Here is a 22527-nt window from a genome sequence, read left to right as displayed (position 1 = left end):
ATGAACATTTGGAAAGGCAGGATATAGTTAGGAATAGTCAGCATGGCTTGGCAAAAGGCAGGTCGTGCCTTACAAGCCTGATTGAATATTTTGAGGATGTGACTAAACACATTGATGAAGGTAGAGCAGTAGATGTAGTGTATATGGATTTCAGCAAGGCATTTGACGTACCCCATGTGAGGCTTATTGAGAAAGTAAGGAGGCACAGGATCCAAGGGGACTTTGCTTTGTGGATCCAGAACTGGCTTGCCCACAGAAGGCAAAGAGTGGTTGTTGATGGGTCATATTCTGCATGGAGGTCGGTGACCAGTGGGGTGCCTCAGGGATCTGTTCTGGGACCCCTACTCTTTGTGATTTTTATAAATGACCTGGATGAGGAAGTGGAGGGATGGATTAGTAAGTTTGCTGATGACGCAAAGGCTGGAGATATGGATAGTGTGAAGGACTGTCAGAGGTTACAGAGGGACATTGAAAGGATGCAAAACTGGGCTGAGAAGTGGCAGATGTAGTTCAACCCAGATAAGTGTGAGGTGGTTCATTTTGGTAGGTTAAATATGATGACAGAACATAGTATTAACGGTAAGACTGTTAGCAGTGTGGATGATCAGAGGGATCTTGGGGTCTGAGTCCATAGGACACTCAAAGCTGCTGCGCAGGTTGACTCTGTGGTTAAAAGTTGGCCTTCATTAATTGTGGGATTGAGTTTAGGAGCCGAGAGGTAATGTTGCAGCTATATAGGACCCTGGTCAGACCCCACTTGGAGTACTGTGCTCAGTTCTGGTCGCCTCACTACAGGGAGGATGTGGAAGCCATAGAAAGGGTGCAGAGGAGATTTACAAGGATGTTGCCTGGATTGGACAGCATGCCTTATGAGAATAGGTTGAGTGAACTCGGCCTTTTCTCCTTAGAGCGACAGAGGATGAGAGGTGACCTGAGAGAGGTGTATAAGATGATAGGGTGGATACAATATAAGACTTTGGATACAAGACTGAGTCATGTCATCTGCAGAAATATTCTGATGACTCAGCAATGGTTGGGTGTAAAAGGGGAGGACGGGAGGATGAATACAGGGCCCTGGTGGAGGACTTTGTCAAATGGTGCAAGCTGAATCATCTGCAGCTCAACATCAGTAAGGCAAAGGAAATCATGATGGACTGTAGGAAGACCAAGCCTGCACTGCTCCCTGTTACTATTGATGGTGAGGACGTGGATGTGGTGAGGACCTACAAGTACCTGGGGGTGCACCTGGATGACAGACTTGAGTGGAGCACCAACACAGAGGCTGTGTACAAGAAGGGTCAGAGTCACCTCTACTTCCTCAGGAGACTGAGATCCTTTGGAGTACGCAGGCCTCTCCTTCACATGTTCTACCAGTCCGTTGTTGCTAGTACAATCTTATATGTGGTGGTGTGCTGGGGCAATGATATCAACATGGGTGCTGCCAACGGGCTCAATAAACTGATTAAAATGGCCGGCTCTCTTCTAGGACTCAAACTGGACACACTGGAGGCTGTGGTAGAAGAATGGACCCGATGGAAAATCCTGGCAATTCCGGACAATGTTTCTCACCCTCTGCATGCCACCTTGGCTGAACAGAGGAGCACTTTCAGTAACGGACTAAGACAACTACGCTGCTCCAAAGAGCGCTATGTGAGCTCATTCTTACCCTCGGCCATTAGGCTCTATAATGAGTCAACCTATAGCCGGGGAGTTACTTCTCTTTTAATATTCGTGTATCTATACACTTATAATGCTACTGTGACACTGTAATTTCCCTTGTTATCAATAAGTGCCTATCTATATATCAAATATGCAGGGAACAGACTGGGTGTTAAAGTTCAAGGTGATTTATTCAGCATTTGTCAAGAACATTAAACTCCAATCATGGGCTGTAAACATTATCAGAATGAACCCAGACCAGGACAATGTCCATGGTCAAATCCTGGATATCATCAGTAGCAACAACAGGAGAATCCAGCTCCCACGGTCACTCGTTGACTCACCATGATTCTGCAGACTGGATGACTCAGAGCAAGTAAACAGCATCACCTCAGTGTGAACTTGCTGGTGATTCCACAGACTGGATTATTGGATGACCCCCTTCCCACACACTGGATAGATGAATGATTATTCCGCAGTGTGAACTCGCAGATGATTCCGCAGATTGGTTGGGTGGGTGAATCCCTTCCCACATTTGGAGCAGATGAACGGCTTCTCCCCTGTGTGAACTCGCTGGTGCGTTTTTAGGTTGAATGACTGGGTGAATCCCTTCCCACACACAGAGCAAATGAACGGCCTCTCGCCAGTGTGAACTCGCCGGTGTATCAGCAGCTCGGACGACTGAATGAATCCCTTCCCACAATCCGAGCAGGTGAACGGCCTCTCCCCAGTGTGAACTCGCTGGTGTGCCACCAGGCTGCCCGACCGGCTGAATCCCTTCCCACACTCCGAGCAGGTGAACGGCTTCTCCCCAGTGTGAACTCGCTGATGATCCTGCAGACTGGTTGTGTAACTGAATGCCTTCCCACACTCATTGCAGGTGAACGGCCTCTCCCCGGTGTGAACTCGCTGATGGTTCCGCAGAGTGGCTGGGTGGGTGAATCCCTTCCCGCACTCAGAGCAGGTGAACGGCCTCTCCCCGGTGTGAACTCGCTGGTGCTCCGTTAATTTGTCAGACCGGGTGAACCCCTTCCCGCACTCGGAGCAGGTGAACGGCTTCTCCCCCGTGTGAACACGCTGGTGCGTTTTTAGGTTGAATAACTGGGTGAATCCCTTTCCACACACAGAACAAGTGAATGGCCTTTCCCCAGTGTGAAGCCGTTGGTGTGTTTTTAGGTTTAGTGACTGGGCGAATCCTTTCCCACACACAGAGCACGTGAATGGCCTCTCCCCCGTGTGAACTCGCTGGTGATTACGCAGAGTGGCCGGGTGGGTGAACCCCTTCCCACACTCAGAGCAGGCAAAGGGTCTCTCCCCGGTGTGAACTCGCTGGTGTATCACCAGGCTGCCCGACCGGCTGAACCCCTTCCCACACACAGAGCACGTGAACGGTCTCTCCCCAGTGTGAACTCGCTGGTGTGTCTTTACATTGAAAGACTGGGTGAACCCTTTCCCACACACAGAGCACATGAACGGCTTCTCACCAGTGTGGCTCCGGCGGTGAGTCTCCAGGTGGGAAGGAGAAATGAATCTCTTCCCACAGTCCTCACACTTCCACGGTTTCTCCCCGGAGTGACTGATCTGGTCTCTTGTCAGTGTGGATGCTTGACTGAAGTCCTGCTCACACTCAGAACGCGTTGGCCATTTCTCTCCACGGTCAGTGGAACTTTCTGCTTCCACGTACAAAGTCTGCGGATGTTCAGAACCCAGCGGATTGAGTGACTCTTGCAGGCTGTGATCCGTTGTTTGGTTTGAGCTTCCTGTCAGTGAATCCTCCATTACTGACACCCTGTGAAATTAATTTAAATAGAGTGTGAGAGAGAAAGGCAAGTTCTGAAATTTAGACAACTATATCCACCATCAGAGTGAAGCGATGCTAAAACTGGTGGATTACAGTAATTCACATACCACCAGGCTCTGGCACAGCTTCTACCTCACTGTTATAAAATTCCACCGAGATGTAACACTGAGCGTCATAGGAAGTCATTCCTACCTGTGGCCATCAAACTTTACAACTCCTCCCTCGGAGTGTCAGACACCCTGAGCCTACAGGCTGGTCCTGGACTTATTTCCACTTGGCATGATTAACTTATCATTATTTAATTATTTATGGTTTTATATTGCTATATTTCTTCACTATTCTTGGTTGGCGCGGCTGTAACGAAACCCAATTTCCCTCTGGATCAATAAAGTATGTCTGTCTGTAAAACTATTAAGTAGTTTAGAGAATCCACAAGGAGCAGGCCCTTCGGTCCAACGAGCCCTGCCACCCAGCGACCCACCTATTTAACCCTCGCCTAATCACAGGACAATTTACAATGACCAATTAACCTACTCACCTTTGGAATGTGGGAGAAAACAAGAGCGCCCAAAGGAGACGCACATTCACGGGGAGGAACGTACAAACTCCGTACAGACGACGTTGGAATTGAAATGCGAATTCCAGTGCCAACAGCTGTAATGGTGTCGTACTGACTGCTTCGCCCACTCCCCAGTGCCATAACCTTTACTCCTGACCTCACAAGTCTACTTTGCTATGATCTTGCACGTTATTCTCTAGTTGCACTGTACTTTTCATTGTAGCTGTTACTCTTTCCACAGCATTATTGTGGGACCTTGTTCTACCTCAGTGCACTGTGTAATGAATTGATCTGTAGGAACAGTATGGAAGACAAGCTTTTCACTGTACCGCAGTATATTTAACAACAATAAACTGATAGCAACAACCTACAAGGCCGTGCCAGGAAGATTCTGAAGTCGAGAGTTCACCTTCTCATCGAGAGGTCCGTTCATGAGTACGATAACAACCAGGTAGAAGCTGTCCTGGAGACTGGTGGTGTGTGCTTTCTGGCTTTTGTATCTGCCCAAAGGAAGAGGGGACAAAAGAGAATGCCCGGGGTGGGTGGGGGCTTTGATTCTGCTGGCTGCTTTACCAAGGCAGTGAGAAGTGTAGACAGAGTCCGTGGAGGGGAGGCTGGTTTCTGTGATGTGCTGAGCTGTGTTCACAGCTCTCTGCAGTGTCACTGCTATACCAAGGCAGTGAGAAGTGTAGACAGAGTCCGTGGAGGGGAGGCTGGTTTCTGTGATGTGCTGAGCTGTGTTCCCAGCTCTCTGCAGTGTCACTGCTTTACCAAGCCGTGATGCACGTGGACGGGATGCTTTCTTTGGTGCGTCTATCGACACTGGTGTGCATCACAGGGACACGCTGAAGGTCTACCCTCCTACGGAAGTATTGAGGAAACATGTTCTTCCTGTAGAAGTATTGCAATAAAGCTTCACTAGACCATTACCTGGGACAGTAGGTTTGATGTATGAGGAGAGATATCGACAATTAAGCCTATATTCGGCCAGTATTTAAGAATGAGGTGGAAACTTGACTTCACAATCTACCTTGTCATGATTTCCCACTTTACTGTGTACCTACACTGCATTCTCTCTGTAGCTGTTACACGTTATCCTGCATCGTTACTGATTTAACATATAACATATAACAATCACAGCACGGAAACAGGCCATTCCGGCCCTCCTAGTCCGTGCCGAACTCTTAATCTCACCTAGTCCCACCTACCCGCACTCAGCCCATAACCCTCCACTCCTTTCCTGTCCATATACCTATCCAATTTTACCTTAAATGACACAACTGAACTGGCCTCTACTACTTCTACAGGAAGCTCATTCCACACAGCTATCACTCTCTGAGTAAAGAAATACCCCCTCATGTTTCCCTTAAACTTTTGCCCCCTAACTCTCAAATCATGTCCTCTCGTTTGAATCTCCCCTACTCTCAATGGAAACAGCCTATTCACGTCAACTCTATCTATCCCTCTCAACATTTTAAGTACCTCGATCAAATCCCCCCTCAACCTTCTACGCTCCAATGAATAGAGACCTAACTTGTTCAACCTTTCTCTGTAACTTAAGTGCTGAAACCCAGGTAACATCCTAGTAAATCGTCTCTGCACTCTCTCTAATTTATTGATATCTTTCCTATAATTTGGTGACCAGAACTGTACACAATAATTTCCCTTGCTCTGCCTCGATGCACGGTGCAGTGAGTTGTTCTGTGTGAACCGTATGAAAGGATCAACTTCATTCACCATCCACACTTGCATGACCCGCTTGCATGAAACACAAACTCTATTCCTTCCTCCACAGATGCTGACTGACTAGTAATTATTTCTAGTGTTTGCTATTTCTATTCCACTGACCAGGTAGATCTCTGGTCTCCAGACCAGACGAGGTCCTCATGGTCTGGTAACGGTGCCTCTATCAGGACAGACTCAGCACCTCTGTCCATCACGTCCATTTCAAATCTGTGGACCGAGAGAATCTCACAACAGGGATTGAAACGTAATCAAATATCAGAGACTTGTGGGGAGATGCAACACAGGCCTTTTGGCCCAAGGAATCCATTTGGTCCATCAGCAACTATGTACATTGAACCTTAGGTACGTATGACAACCTACTGATGCCCTTCCCTTGGACAACATCGGTGGCATGGAGAGGGGAGACTTGCAGCTTGGCAACTGCCAGTCTCCCATACAACCCTGCCCAGGCCTACGCCCTGGAAACATCCCAAGGCGCAAATCCATGGCCTACGTATTGAACCTCTGATGTTCAATCACAAGGCAAGCCCACCACCATCTTTACTCTCATGGAAGGGAAAGAGGTTTGACTTGTCACTGAACACTCAAACAAACTCCTCAGACGCACTGTTGGAAGTACTGCGACTGGTTGCATCACTGTCTGGGATGGCCGTCTGAATGCGCAGGAATGTAAGAGACTGCAGAGAGTAGTGCACTCACCCAGTACATCAGGGACACACCCTGTGATAGTGTCTACACTGTGCGGTTCGCACAGCGCTTTACAGCGCTGTCTGTAAGGTCCGGGTGTGATTCCCACCGCTGCCTGTCAGGAAGTTGTACATCCTTCCCGTGAACGTGCGGATTTCCGCCGAGCGTTCAGGTCTCCTCCCATACTCTATCAAGTGGCACCACGGTAGCAAAGTGCTTAGCATGCGCTATTACAGCTGGGGCTTTCGGAGTTCAGAGTTCAATTCCAACCTCACCTGTAGGAGTCCGTCCATCCTCCCCATGGAACGCATGGATTTTCTCCGGGTGCTCCGGTTTCCTCCCACAGTCTAAAGACGTACGTGTTAGTAGGCTAATTGGCCATTGTAAACTCTCCAGTGATTAGGCTTGGGTTAAATCAACAGTTGCTGGGCAGCGCACTGGAAGGGCCTGTTATACGCTGCATCCCAATGGTTAAATAAATATTCCAAAGGTGTACGTTCAGGGTTAGTGAGTTTAGGGCACACTATGTTGGTGATCTGTGGGTTACCAAGCACGATTCTCACTGATTGGATTTGTTACGAGTGATACAGTTCACTACGTTTCAATGTACGTTTGACAAATAAAGCGAATCTTTATCTTATCATAATCTCGCAGCAGGTGCTGCCTCAAGAGGGTGGGATTTATCATCCATCCTGGCCATGCCACCTTCCGGCAGGAGGCACGGGAGCCTGAGGTCCCACACCACCCCGTTCAAGAGCGGCGACTCCCTTCAACCATTCAGTCCTTGGACCAGCCAGCACAACCCCAATCACGTGGGCACAGCAACACCGTGACGCCGATCACTCTGCACAACAAAGGACTTGTTCACATCATGTTGAAAACCTGTGTATAGTTTCTGTTGAATTTGTGTTTTTGTTCGTGAGTGCTGCATATCAGATGCTCTGTGCCCGTGATAGTCGGTTTCCATTGCCCGAGTGCATAGGTACAAACTCTACAGTCACTTTACTGGGTACAGGATTGGAACCCGAAGTCGATTTCTACTGCTGTAGCCCATCTACTTCGGGTTTCGACGTGTTGTACATTCAGAGACGTCCTTCTGCCCACCACTGTTGTAACGCGTGTGTGTTTGAGTCACTATCGCCTTCCTGTCCGCTTGGAACCAGTCTGGACATTCCCTTCCGTCCTCTCTCATTAACAAGGAATCTTCACCCGCAAAACTGCCACTCACTATGTGTTTTTGTTTAGCAAACACGAGGAAATCTGCAGATGCTGGAAATTCAAGCAACACACACACAAAATGCTGGTGGAACACACACACACACAAAATGCTGGTGGAACACAGCAGGCCAGGCAGCATTTATACGGAGAAGCGCTGTCGACGTTTCGGGCCAAGACCCTTCGTCAGGACTAACTGAAAGGAAAGATAGTAAGAGATTTGAAAGTAGGAGGGGGAGGGGGAAATGCTAAATGATAGGAGAAGACTGGAGGGGGTGGGGTGAAGCTAAGAGCCGGAAAGGTGATTGGCAAAAGGGATACAGAGCTGGAGAAGGGAAAGGATCATAGGACAGGAGGCCTCAGGAGAAAGAAAGGGGGAGGGGAGCACCAGAGGGAGATGGAGAACAGGCAGAGTGATGGGCAGAGAGAGAGAAAAAAAAGGGGCTGGGGAAAAAAAACTAAATATATCAGGGATGGGGTAAGGAGGGGCGGAGGGGCATTAATAGAAGTTTTTGTTTATTTTTCACACCATTCTCTGTAAACTCCAGACACTGTTGTGCACGAAAATACCAGGATATCCGCAGTTTCTAAGATATTCAAACCACCCCATCTGGCACGAACAGTCAAAGTCACTTAGATTACATTCCTTCTCCGTTCTGATGTCCCAACTGAACAACGACTGATCATTCTGACCATATTTGCACGCTCTAACGCACTGAGCTGCTGCCAGTCGATTAGCTGATTAGGGATTTGCATCAATCTGCAGGTGTCTACCTATAAGCGGCCACTACGCGCACATTAATAATTTGGATGAGAATGTTGATAGCTCACTTAGTAAGTTTGCAGTCGACACCAAGTGGGTGGTGCAGTGGAGAGCGAGGAAGATCGCCATTTCTTCGCCTACTTTCCCAGTTGATTTAGTACCTGTTGTGATCGTGGACAATGGAACACAGCTCAGACACGTGCACAGAGCCCCAAGGAGCGTTAAAGAACAGAGCGACTCGGGAGTGTATTTGTGGTCATAGAGCACCACAACACAGAAACAGACCCTTCAGCCCATCTAGCTCATGCTGAACTACTATAGTCGGCCCTCCTTATCTATGAGGGATTGGTTCCGGGACCCCTCGCGGGTACCAAAATCGCGGATGCTCAAGTCCCTTATTCAACCCGGCTCAGTGCGGTGGACCTTGGGACCCAGCGGAACCCCTGGCCTTATTCAACCCGGCTCAGTGCGGTGGACCTTGGGACCCAGCGGAACCCCAGACCTTATTCAACCCGTCTCAGTGCGGTGGACCTTGGGACCCAGCGGAACCCCTGGCCTTATTCAACCCGTCTCAGTGCGGTGGACCTTGGGACCCAGCGGAACCCCTGGCCTTATTCAACCCGGCTCAGTGCGGTGGACCTTGGGACCCAGCGGAACCCCAGACCTTATTCAACCCGGCTCAGTGCGGTGGACCTTGGGACCCAGCGGAACCCCAGACCTTATTCAACCCGGCTCAGTGCGGTGGACCTTGGGACCCAGCGGAACCCCTGGCCTTATTCAACCCGGCTCAGTGCGGTGGACCTTGGGACCCAGCGGAACCCCTGGCCTTATTCAACCCGGCTCAGTGCGGTGGACCTTGGGACCCAGCGGAACCCCTGGCCTTATTCAACCCGGCTCAGTGCGGTGGACCTTGGGACCCAGCGGAACCCCTGGCCTTATTCAACCCGGCTCAGTGCGGTGGACCTTGGGACCCAGCGGAACCCCTGGCCTTATTCAACCCGGCTCAGTGCGGTGGACCTTGGGACCCAGCGGAACCCCTGGCCTTATTCAACCCGGCTCAGTGCGGTGGACCTTGGGACCCAGCGGAACCCCTGGCCTTATTCAACCCGGCTCAGTGCGGTGGACCTTGGGACCCAGCGGAACCCCTGGCCTTATTCAACCCGGCTCAGTGCGGTGGACCTTGGGACCCAGCGGAACCCCTGGCCTTATTCAACCCGGCTCAGTGCGGTGGACCTTGGGACCCAGCGGAACCCCTGGCCTTATTCAACCCGTCTCTGTGCGGTGGACCTTGGGACCCAGCGGAACCCCTGGCCTTATTCAACCCGTCTCTGTGCGGTGGACCTTGGGACCCAGCGGAACCCCTGGCCTTATTCAACCCGGCTCAGTGCGGTGGACCTTGGGACCCAGCGGAACCCCTGGCCTTATTCAACCCGTCTCTGTGCGGTGGACCTTGGGACCCAGCGGAACCCCTGGCCTTATTCAACCCGTCTCTGTGCGGTGGACCTTGGGACCCAGCGGAACCCCTGGCCTTATTCAACCCGTCTCAGTGCGGTGGACCTTGGGATCCAGCGGAACCCCTGGCCTTATTCAACCCGTCTCTGTGCGGTGGACCTTGGGACCCAGCGGAACCCCTGGCCTTATTCAACCCGTCTCTGTGCGGTGGACCTTGGGACCCAGCGGAACCCCTGGCCTTATTCAACCCGTCTCTGTGCGGTGGACCTTGGGACCCAGCGGAACCCCTGGCCTTATTCAACCCGTCTCTGTGCGGTGGACCTTGGGACCCAGCGGAACCCCTGGCCTTATTCAACCCGTCTCTGTGCGGTGGACCTTAGGACCCGGTGGCAGGGATCTGAATCCGCAGTGTTGCTGTTCACGAAAATAATCAAGATCACGATTGAAAATAAAGTGGAAATAATAAAGCTGTCAGAAAGAGGTGAAACACCATCGGTCATTGGAAAAGCGTTAGGCTACAGTCGGTCAACGATCGGAACAATTTTAAAGGATAAAGTGAGAAAGGCTCTGCCCCGATGAAAGCTACAATTATTACTAAGCAACGCAGTGGTTTAATTATTGGGTTTTGGGTTTTTGATCCTCCACATCAACCCGGCATGGTGGAGAGCGCACTTGGGAGCAGTCTGTCACTGGATCGAACTCAGGAACTTCCGTTCCTGAGCCCGGCGCTGAAACATACATTCTTAAGTGTTTTATATGCATAGAAAGGTAAAATATATACTATATACTAAGGCAAACGTTTGACCAACTGACGCTAAATAATACCGGATGTACCTGTTCCGACTTACTTAGTAAGAGAACTTCCGATTTTTTTTATCCCGATCCATGATAACCCACGCACATCCTCCCATATACTTTAAATCATCTCTAGATTACTTATAATACCTAATACAATGTAAATGCTATGTAAATAGTTGTTATACGCCATTGTTTAGGGAATAATGACAAGAATAAAATAGTCTGTACATGTTCGAACAAGTGTTGGAAGAGCACTTCCGGGTTTTCGTGATTCGCGTCTGGTCGAATTCACGGATAAGGAGGGCCGACTGTATTTTGCCCAGTCCCATTGACCTGCAGCTGATCCGTAGCCCTCTGCACACTTCCCACCCAGGAACTTTTCTAAATTTCCATTAAGCGTTGCAAACAAACCTGCACCCACTGCTTCCGCTGGCAGCTTTTGCCCCAAGCTCTCACTGCCCTCTCCGAGTGGGTCACCTTTCACCCTTAACCTATGACCTCTGGTTCTACGCTTCCTTGACGGTGGCAGTCGGAGGTGGTGGTGAAGAAGCCACACGGCACACGTAATTTCATCAGATGCTGAGGTTGCAACTGCGCGAGACCCTGGCGAGGCCGCGTCCGGAATATTGTGCACAGCGCTGGTCGCCGTGCACAGGAAGAATGCGCAGAAAAGATTCAGAAGGTTGCTGCCAGGACTGGAGGATCTACATAGCTTGGGACTATGTCGTCAATTTGCTTGCCATCCATACCCGTGAGACACGTTTTAAGCACGGAGACTGGAGAGTACAAGGAGTGAGCTGCCAGAGGTAATTGTGGTGGTGGGGGGAGCTGAAGGGGAGAGGTGGGTTACAACAACAATATTTTTGAAGACATCATGACAAGTTCATGGATAGCTAAGGTTAAGAGAGATCTGGGCCAATACCTTCAGCTCAGGAGGCTATTTGACAAGTTGGGCCTGTTTCCATGCTGTGCAGCTATAACACAAGCTAGTCTGCAATATTTTAAATTGCAAGCGAGACTTCAGAGGAAGCATTCAAATGTTTTGCCCATTTCTGAATACCATATTTGAGAAAGATATAACAGATCTCAAGATGTATTAATTGTGCGGACTTACGGGGCACCAGTTATTCAAATACACTGTTGAAGGCAAGTGCAGAGAAATGTTCAGGAATATTTAATGCAGGTGTTCACACTGATGATGGGGTGTCATGTCATTTCAACATGAACTGTTTCCACTGGGAGAGAATTATTTAGCATGGGTGCTACTGGGAGTTTAACAGATCGCTTTGCTCTCGATCAGTTTTGTTCGAGTTGTGTCCGTTCTTATAGAATTGAACAACGTATTTTCTTGCAAATACTGCTTATCCGATGCTCTGTGTCCGGATGCCGCGGTAAGTTTTTCATTGGATCTGCGCCTCCAATTGCTCCTGCCCAGGACAGTAAACCCAACTTTGACGCTTAAGTCCTTAGTGTGATCTTGCAACCTCTGCAGGGTCTGGACAGTTTCCTGAATATAATCCATGGCTGCTTCTTTACAGATAATCCCATATGGGCAAGAAATCAATGTATCTAACAGAGTTACGGAACATGCGCGCGTCTCTATGAGTAAGCAGTGCATCCTGGGCCAGCGCAACCCTCCGCGCTCCGCCATTCCATCCCGGCTGACCCGTTTTCCCTGCCAGTTCCGCTCTCCTGCCTTCTCCCCCTGTTCTTTCACGCCCTGATTAATCACGGACCAGCCAAGCTCCACCTTAAATGCACCCAATGACCCGGCCTCCAAAGCCGCCTGTGGCAACGGATTCCACAGATTCACCACCCTCCAGCTGAACAAGTTCTTCCTCATCTCTGTTCTAAAAACATGTCCCCCTGTTCTGAGGCTGTGCCCTCTGGTCCTGGACTCCACCACTATAGAAACATCCTCCCCACATCCACTCTATCTGCGCCCTCTGGTCCTAGACTCCCCCACTATAGGAAACATCCTCTCCACATCCACTCTATCTGTGTCCTCTGGTCCTAGACTCCCCCACTATAGGAAACATCCTCTCCACATCCACTCTATCTGTGTCCTCTGGTCCTCGACTGCCCCACTATAGGAAACATCCTCTCCACATCCACTCTATCTGTGTCCTCTGGTCCTAGACTCCCCCACTATAGGAAACATCCTTTCCACATCCACTCTATCTGTGTCCTCTGGTCCTAGACTCCCCCACTATAGGAAACATCCTCTCCACATCCACTCTATCTGTGCCCTCTGGTCCTAGACTCCCCCACTATAGGAAACATCCTCTCCACATCCACTCTATCTGTGTCCTCTGGTCCTAGACTCCCCCACTATAGGAAACATCCTCTCCACATCCACTCTATCTGTGTCCTCTGGTCCTAGACTCCCCCACCGCAGGAAACATCCTCCCCACACCCACTCTATCTGTGTCCTCTGGTCCTAGACTCCCCCACTATAGGAAACATCCTCTCCACATCCACTCTATCTGTGTCCTCTGGTCCTAGACTCCCCCACTATAGGAAACATCCTCTCCACATCCACTCTATCTGTGTCCTCTGGTCCTCGACTGCCCCACTATAGGAAACATCCTCTCCACATCCACTCTATCTGTGTCCTCTGGTCCTAGACTCCCCCACTATAGGAAACATTCTCTCCACATCCACTCTATCTGTGTCCTCTGGTCCTCGACTGCCCCACTATAGGAAACATCCTCTCCACATCCACTCTATCTGTGTCCTCTGGTCCTAGACTCCCCCACTATAGGAAACATCCTCTCCACATCCACTCTATCTGTGCCCTCTGGTCCTAGACTCCCCCACTATAGGAAACATCCTCTCCACATCCACTCTATCTGTGTCCTCTGGTCCTAGACTCCCCCACTATAGGAAACATCCTCTCCACATCCACTCTATCTGTGTCCTCTGGTACTAGACTCCCCCACCGCAGGAAACATCCTCCCCACACCCACTCCATCTGTGTCCTCTGGTCCTAGACTCCCCCACTATAGGAAACATCCTCTCCACATCCACTCTATCTGTGTCCTCTGGTCCTAGACTCCCCCACTATAGGAAACATCCTCTCCACATCCACTCTATCTGTGTCCTCTGGTCCTAGACTCCCCCACTATAGGAAACATCCTCTCCACACCCACTCTATCTGTGTCCTCTGGTCCTAGACTCCCCCACTATAGGAAACATCCTCTCCACATCCACTCTATCTGTGTCCTCTGGTCCTAGACTCCCCCACTATAGGAAACATCCTCTCCACATCCACTCTATCTGTGTCCTCTGGTCCTAGACTCCCCCACTATAGGAAACATCCTCTCCACATCCACTCTATCTGTGTCCTCTGGTCCTAGACTCCCCCACTATAGGAAACATCCTCTCCACATCCACTCTATCTGTGTCCTCTGGTCCTCGACTGCCCCACTATAGGAAACATCCTCTCCACATCCACTCTATCTGTGTCCTCTGGTCCTAGACTCCCCCACTATAGGAAACATCCTCTCCACATCCACTCTATCTGTGTCCTCTGGTCCTAGACTCCCCCACTATAGGAAACATCCTCTCCACATCCACTCTATGTGTGTCCTCTGGTCCTAGACTCCCCCACTATAGGAAACATCCTCTCCACATCCACTCTATCTGTGTCCTCTGGTCCGAGACTCCCCCACTATAGGAAACATCCTCTCCACATCCACTCTATCTGTGTCCTCTGGTCCTAGACTCCCCCACTATAGGAAACATCCTCTCCACATCCACTCTATCTGTGTCCTCTGGTCCTAGACTCCCCCACTATAGGAAACATCCTCTCCACATCCACTCTATCTGTGTCCTCTGGTCCTAGACTCCCCCACTATAGGAAACATCCTCTCCACATCCACTCTGTCTGTGTCCTCTGGTCCTAGACTCCCCCACTATAGGAAACATCCTCTCCACATCCACTCTATCTGTGCCCTCTGGTCCTAGACTCCCCCACTATAGGAAACATCCTCTCCACATCCACTCTATCTGTGTCCTCTGGTCCTAGACTCCCCCACTATAGGAAACATCCTCTCCGCACCCACTCTATCTGTGTCCTCTGGTCCTAGACTCCCCCACTATAGGAAACATCCTCTCCGCACCCACTCTATCTGTGTCCTCTGGTCCTAGACTCACCCACTATAGAAACATCCTCCCCACACCCACGCTATCTTTCAACATTCAATAGCTTTCAAAGAGATTCCCCCCCCCCCTTCTAAATTCCAGTGAGTACAGGCCCAGGGCCATCAAATGCTCCTCATACGATAACCCTTTCATTCCCAGAGTCATTCTCGTGAACCCTCTCTGAATCCTCTCCAATGCCAGCACATCCTTTCCGATATAAGGGGCCTAGAACTGCTCTCAATACTCCAAGTGAGGCCTCACCAGTGCTTTACAAAGCCTCAGCATCACATCCTGGCTTTTATATTCCCGCCCTCTCGAAATCAACGCTAACGTTGCATTTGCCTTCCCCACCCCCGACTCAACCTGCCAGTTAACCTCTGGGGAATCCTGCATGAGGGCTTTGCATCTCGGATTTTTGAATTAAATAATCTGTGCTTTTATTCCTTCTGTCAAAGTGCACGACCGTACACTTCGCAACGCTGTATTCCACCTTCCACTTCATTATCCATTCTCTTAACCTGTCTAAGTCCTTCTGCAGCCTCTCTGCTTCCTCAGCACCGCCTGGCCCTTCATCTGTCTTCCTATCATCCGCACACTTGGCCATCCATGTTATTGACCCTGCAGCGGATAGTGAGGTCAGCTGAGAAGATCACTGGGGGTCTCTCTTCCCACCATTACATTTACATCACACGCTGCAAACAGCATTATGAAGGACCCCACGCACCCCTCATACAATCCCTTCTCCCTCCTGCCGTCTGGGAAAAGGCTCTGAAGCACTCGGGCTCTCATGACCAGACTATGTAACAGTTGCTTCCCTCAAGCTATCAGACTCCTCAGTACCCAGAGTCTAGTCTGACACCAACCCACTGCCCTCTACTGTGTCTATTGTCTTTATTGTACTGCCTGTTATTTATCGTGCTGCCTGCACTGTTTTGTGCACTTTATGCAGGCCTGTGTAGGTCTGTAGTCTAGTGTAGTTTTTGTGTTGTTTTTACATAGTTTCAGTGTAGTTTTTGTACGGTTTCATGTAACACCACAGTCCTGAAAAACATTGTTTCGTTTTTACTGTGTACTGTACCAGCAGTTATGGTCGAAATGACAATAAAAAGTGACTTGACTTGACATACAATGTAAAATTAAGCAGTCCCAACAGCGACCCATGCAGAACACCACTAGTCACCAGCAGCCAACCAGAAAAGGTTCCCTTTATTTCAACTCTGTTTCCCGCCAATCAGTCTATCCCTGCTAGCATTTTTCCTGTAATACCAGGGAGCAGCATCATGTCAAAGACTCCTGAAAAATCCCAAGTACACAACATCCACCGATTCTCGTTCACGTTACTTCTTCAAACAGTTCCTCAGGTTGTCAAGCCAGACTTTCCCTTGAGGAAACCAAGCTGACTTCGGCCAGTTTTATCATGAGCTTCCAAGTACCCTGAGACCTCATCTTCAACAATCGATTCCAACATCTTCCCGACCACTGAGGGCCAGGCTAACTGGCCTATGACTTCCTTTCTTTCGCCTCTCTCCCTTCTTGAAGAGTGGAGTGGCATTTGCAATTTCCAGCGCTCCAAAACCACGACAGAATCTAGTGATTCTTTGAAGATCATTACCAATGCCTCCACAATCTCTTCAGAACCGTGGAATTACACTCACTTCTGCCCCCCCGGCACCCGGCATACTGCTAGTGTCTTCCACGGAGAAGACTGGCGGAAAACACTTACACAGTTCGTCCGCCATTTCTTTGCCCCCCACCCCCCCACTGCCTCTCCAGCGGACCGGGGGGGGGGGGGGGTACGGAGAGTTTCCGAAGCTCACGCCGGTTCTCCCTCAGTGGAGGGAGGCAAATGCCGATTAACCCCCCCCCCGCGCCGGCCACCCGCTCGTACCTGCCTCTCCTCCTGCCCCCCGCTCCCGCTGATCGCACGCCGGCGGTCTGGACACCACTTCCGGGCTTTCGGCGCCTGCGCACTGCGATCCTATCCCAGCGACAAGACGTTGCTATGGCAACGATGTGAAGCTGAGCGTTTCCCCGGCCGCTCAAATCTACTAAACCGTTCGGGTGGACGACATAGCGACCAAGCTCCCACGGACAGCAAGCAGGCGTGTACGTGAACACCAATATACGTGCAGTCAACGCCACAGTTTAAGAATAAGGGGTAGGCCATTTAGAACGGAGTTGAGGAAAAACTTTTTCACCCAGAGGGATGCTCTGCCCCAGAAGGCAGTGGAGGCCAATCCTCTGGATGCATTCAAGAGAGAGTTAGATAGAGCTCTCTCTTATAGATAGCGGGGTCAAGGGATAAGGGGAGAGGGCAGGAACGGGGTACTGATTGTGTATGATCAGCCATGATCACAGTGAATGGCGGTGCTGGCTCGAAGGGCCGAATGGCCTACTCCTGCAGCTATTCTCTATAAAGCCGAGGTTATTGTCATTTGCACGAGTACGTGTGCAGGGGTGCGGTGAAAAACTTACTTCCAGAAATATCCCAGGCACGTAGCATCATGAGAAAAAACGAACTAAATAGAGATTATACGTCCTTTCTACAAGAAAACAAGCTCAAACAAAAATGTAAATGTAATGAAATGTAATCAAAGTGTTGTTATATTGAAGTAATGATTAATACCGTGCTGGCTGAGTTATTAAACCGACCGGATGAAGGACAGTTGTTGTTCTACAATGTGGAGGCCTGTGACTTCAGGCATCTATCTATACCTGCTGCCTAGTGACAGCTGCATGGAGACGGCGTGGGCTGGGTGGTGGGAGTCTTTGCTAATACTTTTTGCCTTCTTGAGGTATCACCTACGGGTGGTGGGGAGGGTTGGACTATAACTCCCGGCAGATTCTTTCATTCAAATTCCCGTTTACCAGATGATATTTGAACCAGTCCGGATTCCTTCAACACTACAAACAGTTGTACACATGGAAGGATATCATCATGAACAGCCAGTAATCAGGGAGGCATATCAGATATCAGCTCTAATATAAACGTGATGGGGGACAACTGTAGTTAAGTCTTAAATCATCATTAGTAATTAAGGTAGAAAGAGGTTTTTTTTTAAGATTGGGGAATTGGGGTATATGGAGAAATAGAACAGAAAATGGGCGGGCCGGTGTAGATTGGCCAAAATCAGACTGAAAGAGCAGGCGAGCTTGAGGATTCCGGTGGACCACTCCCGCCCATGATCTTTCTACAGATACACAGAGGGAGCATTCTAACCAGATATATCACCGCCCGGTGTGGAGGGGTCACTGCCTCGGATCAGAAAAAGCTGAGGAGGGTCGCAGACTGAGCCCGCTGCGTTAAGGGCTCTGGTTCCCTCCGGCATTAAGGACGTCCTTAAAAGATAATGCTTCAGAAGGCAGCATCCGTCATTAAGGACCCCCATCATCCAGGACATGACACCTTCGCTTAGCTATCATCAGGGAGGAGGTATAGAAGCCCAAAGACATGCACTCAACGTCTTCCTCGCCTTTAACCACCCCACCCTGCTTTGCGTCGATAGTAAATTTAGTTTTAGGATCCGTTACTTCCCTTCCACCACCTGATATCTGGACAATCGCTGAACCAACCCATGAACACTACTTCACTATTCTTGCTCTCTTTTGTGTTACTAATTTAATTTACAGTGTATATAGAAACATAGAAAACCTACAGCACAATAAAGGCCCTTCGGCCCACAACGCTGTGCTGAACATGTCCTTACCTTAGAAATTACCCATAGCCCTCTATTCTTCTGAGCTCCATGTACCTGTCCAGGATTTTTTTATTGAGGTATTTAGGAAGAGGGATTGAGAAGCCTGTGATAAATACGAGGGGTGATTGATAAGTTCTTGGCCTAAAGTAGAAGGAGTCAATTTTAGAAAACGTAGCTCATTTATTTTTCAACATGGCCCCCTCTTACATTTACACACTAGTCCAGCAATCGTGGAGCATACGGATCCCGTCTTTGTAGAAGTCGGCGTCTTGGACCTCCAGAAAGTGTCCACAGCATGGGGTGATTGATAAGTTCGTGGCCTACAGTAGCAGGAGATTCAGATTCCATTTGTTGTCATTTATAACCACAAATTCAATGCAGTTAAAAAATGAGACAACGTTCTCCAGAATGATATCACGAAAAAGCACAAAACAGACCACACAAGAAAAACCACATAACGTTTGGCAATCCCCACCCCAGAGTCCGGAGAGGCTGCTGTGTATTGATATCGCGCTACCGTCTTAGCGCATTCCCCAGAAAGGAGCTCCAAACCCATCAGACAAACCTAAAGCTACAAGACCTACACAAAACCACATAGTTACATATAGTTTCAACAGTGCAGACAATACCGTAATTGATAAAAGACTAACTGACAACAGTGCAAAGCAACACCGTAATCTGATAAAGAGCAGTCCATGGCATGGTTTAAAAGTAAGTCTCAAAGTCCCGACAGCCCACTATCTCACGCAGACGGTAGAAGGAAGAAAAACTCTCCCTGCCATGAACCTCCAGCGCCGCAGCTTGCCGATACGGCACTTTGGGAGCCCCGACCACAGCCAACTCCAGTCCGTCCGAAAACTTCGAGCCTCCGACACCAAGCACCATCTCTGCCGAGCGCTTTGAACCCGGTTATACAGCTCTCGTTACGTGCACATGCAAGTCAACTCTTTGAGTGATGATGCAGAAAGTTTGAAGTTAATAACTCATCTCCTTCTACCTCTGGCCACGAACTTATCAATCGCCTCTCACTGTATTAAACATATTTGGGTAAAGAACCAAGAGGTAAACCAGGGGAAGATGTGCAGTGAGTTGCTCCCTGCACTACATTGTCTGTAAAAGCAGTGAATTGGAAACATTCATTTAGTAGTGCAATACTAAAGCTCTGATAATCTGTTATCCAATTACTCAATAAACCCAATGTTTGGCATCCGGCTCACTGAGTGACATTTAATCCGTTCTCTTGAAACTTTGGGGCTCTGTTTTCCCAGGCCTGCTTTAAATTCACTGGGCCCCGTTTACCATTTCCTCAAAGAGTATAGGCTCCCTCTTTTCCATACACCCTTTAAAACTCAAAGGGGGAGAGCGAAGAAGACTGCCAGTGCTGGAACTGGAGCAAAACGGGACAATCTGCTGGAGGACCTCGCTGGACCGCGCAGCATCTATGGAAGACAAGTGATAGTTGATGTCTTGGATTGAGGCCTTGCATCAGAACATGAAAGTCAGTGGGGCTCTGTTTCCTTTGTTCCCTTCAAGTTTACCAGGCTCCAGTTCCAACTGATATACAATTCTAATTTATAGAATGTGTGTTGCACTGTACTGCCGTCAGAAACAACAAATTTCACGATGTTCGTCGGGAATAACCCTGATTCTAATTCTAGATTTCTTGTGCTCGAGTTTAGGACTCGGCAATGATGACATCTGTGGCACTGGTACCGCCGGGGTCTCATTATTCACCGAGAAATGCGTTTTGCAAATCATCAGTGTAGAACCAGAAGGAATAGTGCTGAAGGCAGGGAACAGATGAGCCGCGATCTCACTGAATGGTGCAACAAGATTTTGGGGTTGAATGACCAAAACTTGTTGTTCTGATAACGTCCTCTAACTGATGTGAGATACTATGCAATCAAATTGTCGATTCAAGCCCCACCAGCGCCATCTTTTCTGTTCTCTCCGTGTACTTTTTACATCTTTCTCATATCTAACCAACCCACCCTGCTTTGTGTCGTTAGTAAATTTAGCTCCAATATGTTCAGTTCCTTCCGTGAAGTCTTGGTATCAATTGTGAACAACCGTGGCTCCAGTAGGGCTCACTGCCGCCCCCTACTGGCGACAATCTGCCAGTTCAACCCACCTCCTATCACTTCCCATTCTCCTATGGTCCACTCTCCTCTATCAGGTTCCTACTTCCTTTCCCTTTCCCACCCATCCGGCTTTACCTATCACCTTCCAGCCTCCTTTCCCTCCACTCCCACCTTTTTATTCGTCACTTGCGCTCTCGGCTCTGGTGACGTGAAAAGGGCATTTCTGTGCTGCGGGGAATTCCTGGTTAAAAAACGAAGGCCACGAAAGATACTCCCGAGTCTTCAGACCGCCCCATCTCAATTTACAAACCGCGGAGAGTTCGGAAATCGGGCCACGGCGACTTTTTGGGACGCTCGTCCTTGTTAGCAGATGGTAAATCCCGTGAACCTCATCACGGACTCGATTACCTTGTGACCCCATTCTAATTTATCGAAATGAACTTCGCCTGAATCGAAGAGCTATTTTCCCTTCTACATACAAATCAGTAATTGGCACAAATGCTGAACAAGGACCAATCAGCAGTACTTGATAACAACTTCCAATTTCCATCACCCCATTTATCCGGAACCTGCCACCCTCCGCAGGCTCGAAATGAAAATGAAATGTTTAAAACGCGGGAAGTGTTCTTGCAGGTGCCGGGAATTTGGAGCACACCACACAAAATGTGGAAGAGGCTGAGCAGGTCAGGTAGCATCCGTGGACAGTCGACGTTTCGGGCCGAAACACTTCATTGGCCCTGGTCCCGGTGGAAAGTATCCACCGCCCGGAGTTATCAGACACGATCTGCGCTCTTACTCCACCGAGAAGGATGGGTTCAAGAGCCACACTGATTAGTAGCTGTAGGTGCTGCGAGATTCCCGTCACTTGTGATCTCCCAAGTTGCCCGGCAGGTACAATGGATACACATCACGCAAGCAAAGTCCTTAAGCTTTGTGGAGAGATGCTCGAGACCGCAGGTTCTGTAATCCGGAGCCAAAAAAAAAATGCTGAAAGAACTCAGCGGGTCCGACAGCGATTGGAGAGGGAAAAGGGCTGGTTGACTTCGAATCTGCCCCCACAGAGGACGCCTAACCCGCTGAATTCCTCGACCCAATCGTTAATTTTTTTCACCTAAAGACCTGCTGTCAGCCGTGTGTGACGTCGCCCTTGCGTGACGTCAGCCCTGTGTGATGTCAGCGATGTTTGATGACAGTGCCGTGTGATGTCAGCCCTATATCCCACCCTCAACGTCCAAGCCACGCTCCGATTTACTGACACCCTTAAATACGAACAAGCTCCCATAACATATCCTATGAACTTGTAGTGGTTTGGAAGCAGTATTGTATGTGCAGCCCTCTTACCCTAGACTCTCCCACTATTTTAATCTCCCTCTCCACGAGCACTCTGCTGAGGCCTTTCAATATTTCGTAATTTCCCGTGGAACACCATCCTCTGGAACCATTCGCCACTCTCGGGACACAGGGGTAATTGTGCCGGACACTGGAGCGGCAAAGAAAGCGCCGGGGGAACTCAACGGGTCAGGCGGCATCTGTGGAGGGAAATGTTTAGTCAACATCTTTAGGTCGATACCTTCACCTGATCTGTTGAGTTCCTCTGGCATTTTGTGCATTACACTATTTAACACTCTCTCTGCTTTTTCTCTTTGAGTTCAAGTTCAAATTTGTTGTCATTCAAGCGTACAGTTAAATGAAACGTAATCCCCCGGTGCAAAACACAGTACATAAGTCACATACAGAACTTAAAATAATATAACACAATAATATTAATAGATAATTAACATTCTGTAGACGTACACATTGACATAAAGTGCAAATACGACAGAGTTAAATATATAACACGTTATTACTGTTACTGGCCCTGTCATAAGTGATGCAGTATACTGGGTGGTAGCTGGGTGTTCAGAAATCTCACAGCCACTGAG

General features: G+C 49.2%; 2 protein-coding genes across 5 annotated transcripts in view; both read right to left on the bottom strand.

Annotated features, from left to right (window-relative positions):
• LOC140716392 (uncharacterized) overlaps positions 1 to 16783 on the bottom strand; it is a 196481-nt gene extending 179698 nt beyond the window's left edge. Inside the window, exon 1 of one of the 2 annotated variants that reach the window (XM_073029077.1) lies at positions 16715 to 16783. The gene's annotated coding sequence lies outside the window, so the exon portion shown is untranslated. Of the gene's footprint in view, positions 1 to 16549; positions 16610 to 16714 lie in introns of those variants that run through there. The other variant, XM_073029078.1, reaches the window with a different exon arrangement.
• The window catches only part of LOC140716397 (uncharacterized), a 43594-nt gene continuing 22898 nt past the window's right edge, over positions 1832 to 22527 (bottom strand). Inside the window, exons 1-3 of one of the 3 annotated variants that reach the window (XM_073029089.1) lie at positions 16715 to 16739; positions 8499 to 8591; positions 1832 to 3448 (exon numbers count right to left, since the gene is read on the bottom strand). In XM_073029089.1, coding sequence (XP_072885190.1) covers positions 2128 to 3438 — 1311 coding nt within the window. In that variant the 5' untranslated portion in view covers positions 3439 to 3448; positions 8499 to 8591; positions 16715 to 16739 and the 3' untranslated portion in view covers positions 1832 to 2127. Of the gene's footprint in view, positions 3449 to 8498; positions 8592 to 16714; positions 16785 to 22527 lie in introns of those variants that run through there. The other 2 variants (XM_073029088.1, XM_073029087.1) reach the window with 2 other exon arrangements.

Source organism: Hemitrygon akajei, chromosome 25, assembly GCF_048418815.1.
Source record: "Hemitrygon akajei chromosome 25, sHemAka1.3, whole genome shotgun sequence".
Classification (NCBI taxonomy): domain Eukaryota; kingdom Metazoa; phylum Chordata; class Chondrichthyes; order Myliobatiformes; family Dasyatidae; genus Hemitrygon; species Hemitrygon akajei.
Note: the sequence above shows the minus strand (reverse complement) of the source record. Positions and strands in the feature narration are given on the sequence as shown.